The sequence below is a fragment of the Platalea leucorodia genome (assembly GCF_965183815.1).
Source record: "Platalea leucorodia genome assembly, chromosome: 3".
In the NCBI taxonomy this organism is placed as follows: domain Eukaryota; kingdom Metazoa; phylum Chordata; class Aves; order Pelecaniformes; family Threskiornithidae; genus Platalea; species Platalea leucorodia.
In genome coordinates, this window is record NC_138825.1 from 49,344,284 (window position 1) to 49,351,283 (window position 7,000).

A 7,000-nucleotide genomic window follows, 5' to 3' on the forward strand; every position below is an offset into this window, starting at 1 on the left:
AGCAGTACAAGTTGTGAGCCTGTGTCTTAATTTTTTAGTGCTCTTTACTAAACACTGCAGACAATTTAGTCTGTCGTGTCTGACAATTAAGAGCTGGGAGTTGCAGGTGCCAGAAACAGCCTGAGAGCAGATCAGGACTCCCAGAATTAGTCTTTTCTGATGGGGTCCCCTCTCCACAGGGATGGTGATTTGAACTCTGACAGTCCCTGGTATTCTTCCAGGCAAACTTCAGTCATTTCATCACCTCTCAGCTTGCCCCCTTCCAATTCCAGCTCTGCAAGCAGTCTCCTACAAGTTCTCAGCCTACCTCTCCCCAGTCTTTTTAATGCGTTGCATAGGTCTTCTTTCAGAGGGTTGTGTCCCCTTCCCTCTAGCCTTCTCCCGAATGCTTTTTTTTTTTTTTTTTTCTCCTCCCTACTTCTTTCCCAACTGCTGTTCCCTGCGTTCTCCATTCACACTTTCTTTGTCTTCTCTGGGGTTTGTAAGCCTTGTGTCGTTACCTTCAGGGTCAGTAGAAGTCAGCTAGCAGTAGCTGGTCCTCTTGTCTGAGGATATAGGCTGACTCCTTCCAGTGAGAAGTCAGGAAGAAACTTGTTTCTGGTTATTGCCTGTCTCAGCTAACTCTAAGGAGCTTACGTCCGTCTCTGAAGTGATCGCTGGTTGTGTGGAATTGGTGTACCGGGCAAGGCAGCCTTTGGTTTCATCTAGCTTGGTTATTTCTGTCTTTCCCTTCAGTGCGGTTATAGAATTGGCCTTGAGCTGTCTGGGTGCAACCACTGGCACGTGCCGGTCACCTGTAGAAAGGCTCACTGATCAACTGCGTGTGGGCAAAAGGCCCTAGGTCGTTTTGTGTCTACTAGTATCTTGTGGATTTCTTGACCACCCTCAGCACACCTCTCTGTAGGTAACAGATACAAGCCATGGGAGAAATAATGAATAAATCATTAATAAATGCCAGTTATGGGGATCCTGTTCTTAGCTGTCTCCATATGTTGGTGACTGTTTCAAGAAACAATCAATGCACTCTGTTTTTAAAGACTGAGCACTTAGGTTAGCTAAGTAACTCCCCCTTTTTTTGACCTTTCCTTCATTCTGGCAGCTATTAGTTTCTGTATCATAACGCTTCTGCCTGCCTGTTCTAATTCAGGAGATGCTGGGTTTACTGAAAGTATGACTGATGTTCTTTTACAGCCAGCTGGGCATCCCAGTATCTGTTGAGCAAACAAAATACAAAACTGTCCCTGTATTTGTTCGGTAGCTGCAGCAGTTGTTTCTTAATTGTTGGGTTGTGCCAGTCTCGGAACTTACTGATTATTTTTGCTGCCCTTCCTTCGGTCTTGCTTAAAGTTCCCACTGGTTTCTCTCATCTGTCTTCCTCAGAGAAGAAGCGCTACCGGGAGTCCTATATCAGTGACACGCTAGACATGGACCTGGACCCGTGCGATAAGAACTCGCGCGGCAGCGGGAGCAGCGGGGGCAGCCGGAGGGATAACCGTCTCTCACGCCAGTCAACAGGGAGTCACGGCAGCTCTCACACATCGGGCATTGAGGCTGACTCCAGGCACCGTGTGTCGGTGGAAATGTCGGTGGATGAGCCCTTCAGCATTGACCGGGTGCATAGGAAAGAGAAATCCTGCAGCTCAACCATCAGCTACGGTAGCTCTGGCATTGACAGTGGCAGCAAAGGGCGGGCTGAAGACGACTCTCAGGATGATGGTAAAGAATTTGGAGATGCGGAGCAACCTCTAAGCCTGCTCTTGCCTTCTCCTGCAGGAGAATGGGGAGTAAGAGAACGTGAAGCAGTTTGGAGCAGAAGTGTAATGCTAAACCTTCTCCTGCTGCTCTCTTTCTCCTAGAGCTTGAGCTGGCAGTAGATGAGCCAGAGGAGGTGCCTGTAGATGCGCCTTTAGAGGGAGACCAGTTAGAGGAGGCCACTGTGGGAGAATCTGTTGAATCTCTTCCTCTAGATGCTGCTAGCTGCCAAGGTGAGATGGCTTTCTGCTACTGCTCAGTGTTTTTCTTTAGGCTCTAGCAACAGGAATATATGTTTGGCAAGCCAGGCATAATCTGAGGGATCTGAGCAAGCTGTGTCTTCTTCCAAACAACTGCCAGTGCTACTTACTGCCCTACCGCAACAGGATTTGAAGTCAGTTCACCTAGATGTTAAAGGCCAGCACCCTATATTGTACAGTGCTGCTTTCCTCTGTGCTCCTCAAGGTCTCCTTTCTCCAAATCTGCCAAGTTTATACTCAGTTAATGACAAAAAGATAACTGAGGTAAACCTTCTGTAGTGAAGGAATTTGGTTTAAAATCTTGTATACCACAGAACAGCCAAGGGGTTCAACCACAGATTAATGGGCTAGTCACAGGAATTAACAGGTAAAGTTTTGTGGCTTCTGATACAGGGAATGGTAGACAACGGCGCCACGCAGGAGCTGCCTGGCCTTAAGATGTACAGCCTTTATAGAAAACCAAGATGGGTGAATATGGGACAAGTTGATGAGAAGCTGTTATCTTGAGAGTTTTTAAACATTGATCCTTAGGGGCAGAACGGAGTACTTGTGAACAAAACTCCCAGAGCATTGAGGGTGCTTACTGATGTATACTTACATTTATAAGACAGCACTGCTTGAATGTGGCCTGTGAGAACAACTTCCCTTTTCCCCAGCCCACAAAACCTCAAACCTGCAATGCTTTTCACTTCCTCCTTCTCCTTTGCAGCTATAAATCAGGAATCGCTGTCTGTGGTGCAAGTCACACTAATAAAAATGAGAGGTCAAAGTGTGGAATCCCTTCACCAGGTAAGGTGGGGCACTCAGCAGGAGGGTCTGCGTGTGGGCACTGAACCAAGGTCTAGTGTAATGGAGACAGCTGTAAATCAGGTGAAAGTGATGGGTCTGCGTTTGACTGATTTTAAATGGTGTAACCAAAACCAGCTGTTGGCCCGCTACTGCTGTCAGGAATAGGATGAGAGCAGTGTTTGGTCCCAGAATAGTATAGAGAGGTTTGGAGAAATCTGCATGGAAATCTTGCAAGCTAGCTATCATCTGCCTTAGGTTCCCAGATGGGAAATGGAAAATAAACCACTTGCAAATTTTGGGTGCAATATAGAGCCAAGACCATCCATGCAGTTTGGATGTGGGTTGCAAACTTGATCATCTTCCTGCTCCTGAAGCCCGAAGGAGCTCACATCAGAGCAAAACCAGATGCTCAAGCTCTTAAGTACTATCAATCACTTGTGTGATTATACTACATATGTGCTGAAGTCTTTGTTGTCAACGTTTTTTTTCATCAAATCCTTGAGAAAAGGCAACTATATATGGTAAAATATGTCATATCATAAGTTGTGCTTGGAAAAAGCTTATAAAATGTCTTGTTAAGGCCAAACAATATTTCTTTTCAAAGTACAGTTGTACCCACTGGGATAGAAATGTTGTGTGTGTTCTTTAAAAAAACAACAACAACAACAACAACAAAAACAACCAAAAAAACCAAGCCCCCACCATTTCTTCTCTCTTTGAATCCAAATTAGCCTTAATTCTGCTAAAAGAATTTTAAAAAATCTATTCATCATTTTCCCCTTTACTCCCTGAACTTTTCTGAACAATGACTTTAATCACTTCTTAGAACTTTTTTTTCCTCTTTTCATGCTTCTTCCTGGACCCAGTCAAAAGTGATAAGAAATTTTCACTTATCAGCAAAATAGTCCATAAAGTGCTGCAGGAGATTTAAATAAAATCTTAGTTATTTTTTCCAAAGCTGAAGGCCATGCAGTACAAATCATAATGAACTTACTCCTATATTTGAGTGGAATGACTTAAGAGCACAAGGCAAGGAGGGGGCATCTTGCTTAAAGTAATGATTTTATGTTAATGCTTTTACCAACAAACGCTTACGTTATTAATTGATCAGGAGGCATCTGTTTTATAAGAATGTTTCTGTTCAACACAGGACTGTTTAAGCAATTGCAAAGACCTGGCTGCCACTTCTATGCATCAAATATTTGGTGCATCTTTAAAAAAAAAAACAAAAAAAACCAAAAAAAACCAACAAAAAAAACCCAAACAAACAAAACAAAACAAAACAAAAAAAACCAACACAAACAAAAAAGACCCAAAACCAACCAAACAAAAAAATCAACAAATCTTCCTTCCAAGGCCATGTAACTAAATGCTGCAGGGCTGGGTTTCCTTAGTGTTGACTGGACCGTACAGCGTGTGCCTGTTTCTGGGAGCGCAGCTGAGCCAGCACAGGGTGTCCTCAGGGTGGTTGTTTAAATTCCCATCCTGTGGTGGTGAGAAAAGTGATACTGGGAGGGAGTTTTCTGTGTTGCCAACAGAATTGTCTTGGTTTAAAAGTGATATTCCTGAAATCAGCTTTAATATTAGAATTTAAAATCTGATCATGAAGAGACAGAGTAAGAAAAAAGACAGGTGGGAAAGCCTCGGATGGTCAGTAATTCCTCCACAGAGGCCAAGTCTCTACAGCTTGTGTAGCAAGAAGCTGCCTCTGGGAATTACTGCTGGTTTATTGCTTCTGTCGTCTTCATTGCTGAACAATGTTATGTAGATGAAACTGTATGTTGCACTTAGTGAATTTTGGACACAGTAACCTATTAGTTTGTGTGGTTGCCTTCTGAGCCTTCCTTTCAGCTCATTTTCACTAACTCAGTGTGTTGAAGCAGTTGGGGTAATTTTTTGTTACGTGCACTTTGTCTGTTTGAGGATGACCGCACAGATCTGCCAAGAATTGTCAGGTCATTCAGGTGTCAATACCTGTCAAGTGTTTCGTCTGTTGTATTGGACACTGAGGACACAGTGCAGAGGGGTCAGGATCTGGCTCAACACGGCAGGGCAGCTTAATGCACTTGCAATTTCTTAATGGTTCACAGCTTCTTCATTAAGCCAATGTCCTTCAGAAGGCTGGTGGGGCTGTTTTGAAGGAGTGGAAGAACAATTTTGGAAAACTTGTAGCATGCGTAGCCAGCATCCTTAGGCTGTGTCCGAGCTCATCGTTTTTATTCATGTGTCTTACTGAACTGGCAGGTCAGATCGCCCAAAAGCAGGAGCTGCACGGACCAGCACAGCCAGAGTTTGGATGACATCCGCCTTTACAAGCACCGGCACCCACCACTAAGTGCCACACTGTCTTCGGACACATCCCACAGCTACACGTTTGGCTGCAGCCTGGAGGATAAGCTGTCTATCTATGGCTGCGTTTATTCCACAGTGGACTGCAAAACCAAGTCTGCCCTTTATGGGAAGAGATCCATGAACTGCCTCTCCTTGGATCTTCTGGGAGAGGACCGGCTCCCGGAGGAGTTTGTGGTGTAATGAGATTGGAGCTCTTCCATACCAGGAAACAGCTCATCATGGAAATATATACCTCATTAACACATGTGATGTCACTCTGGTTCTTGCAGGAGATTGTGAGTGGCTTTGTTATTCAGCTCCATAATCAGTAAGTGGCATCAATTCTGCAGACCTGACTACAGGGCAAATCAACTGGAGTGTAGCACTTAACGCTGGCATTTGAAGTGTCTGTCTGAGTAGAAAATGGAGGTGGCCTGCACCATTAGCAGTGACGCAACCAACATAAAAACCAAAAACAGTGGACCAAAACTGGTGCCGAGCGAGTAAAGCAAACGCTCTGTCTAAATGGATTTACCAGAAAGAAATTTAAAGTCTATGTCAGTTTATTTTCCTGCCTTTCTCTTGTGGTCCACTGATGTTAATGCTAGCGTACAAATAGTTTGGTTGTCTTTAAGTTTGTGCTGCTGCAACACTGCCAACAGCTGTCAGGCCAGGATATGGTCTGAGCACGTTTGGAGGTCTGTGTATGGAAGTGTCTAGCCTGTTCCTGTTGTAATGAACACAAGTTGCCTATTTGCTTTACTGGGAGAAAGACCTGCTCTGCCAGGAGTTTATTTCTCTTTTTTTTTTTTGTTGTTGTTGTTGTTTTGTTTTGTTGCAAGCATCCAGCCAAATACAATGTGTGTTGTTCTTTTTTTTTTTTTTTTTATACAACAAATGGAACTGTCTCTCAGCTGTCTTACTTCTGCCATGATGCAGATTGGTAAATAAATGCTTATATCCTTGGGGAGATGGGGGAGGGGATAAAACAAATTACTCGCCTGCTTCTGAGAGTGCAGAAGACAAGTTAAAAGCGTTAATTGACTGGCTCTTGAAGACAGGAGTGTGACTGGAGAATTTGTCCAGGCATGATCACCCCTTACTTTGAATCATACTTTTATGTTGTTCTTTTCTTTGTTTTTAATAAATCTGTTCCTTAGACATTTTTCCTCTGCTTAGGAGGCAAGTATGGACTGGAAAAAGTCGCTTTGGAAGGACAGAGTGACTCTGTCCAACTTAGTCATGGATAGGTCATACAAATGTGAGTGTGTGATGGCGGAAGCGTAGGGTGTTTGTGTGCCAAAGCAAGGCTACTTGCTTGGTGATTTTGAGTGGTGGAGCTGGCTGTGCTGGCTCTCAGTAGGAAAATAATGATAGTTACGCTGTTTGATTCAAGCATTTGGTGTGGAAAACATCCTGCTACCTTGTTACATCCAAATAAATGTATGTTTGTCTGATTTCCTTCCCTGTCTTCCCCTGGTACCTCCTCCCCTCATCGATTCCCAGTATTTGGGAAGCTTGTACTTACAGGCATGTGTAACCTGTGCCCAGCTTTTGACAACCTTGCAGGTGGAAGCTAATCATTTTTTGGCAAACTCTAGAAGCAGACTGATGCTACTCTGCCGGTTGAGGAGGTGCGTGTTGTGCAGTGTTGATCACTCAAAAGCTGAAGATAGCTGAATTCAGGAAAGGAAGGAGGCCAGGCCATGAGGAGGAGGGTTCTAGCTGCTGCTTTGACGGTAGGCTTGCAGGCTTAGCAGTTGTCTGGTAAATTGCATTCTCGTAAACTGTTAAAATAGCAACTCCATGAAGTCTGTCATCTCACTATTTCTGTGCAAGTGAGTGTGGTGTAGAGACAGGGCATCCAG

The 7,000-nt window shown here is 44.1% G+C and overlaps 1 protein-coding gene across 1 annotated transcript in view; it reads left to right on the forward strand.

Moving 5' to 3' along the window:
• Nucleotides 1–5,656, forward strand: part of FRMD1 (FERM domain containing 1) — a gene marked incomplete at its 5' end in the record, with an annotated part of 30,985 nt that extends 25,329 nt beyond the window's left edge. The window contains 4 exons of the mRNA XM_082305986.1: nucleotides 1,381–1,716; nucleotides 1,857–1,985; nucleotides 2,722–2,801; nucleotides 5,046–5,656. Of these exons, the coding sequence (XP_082162112.1) occupies nucleotides 1,381–1,716; nucleotides 1,857–1,985; nucleotides 2,722–2,801; nucleotides 5,046–5,333 (833 nt within the window). The 3' untranslated portion in view covers nucleotides 5,334–5,656. The remainder of the gene's footprint in view (nucleotides 1–1,380; nucleotides 1,717–1,856; nucleotides 1,986–2,721; nucleotides 2,802–5,045) is intronic.
• Between the last annotated feature and the right edge of the window lie 1,344 nt (nucleotides 5,657–7,000).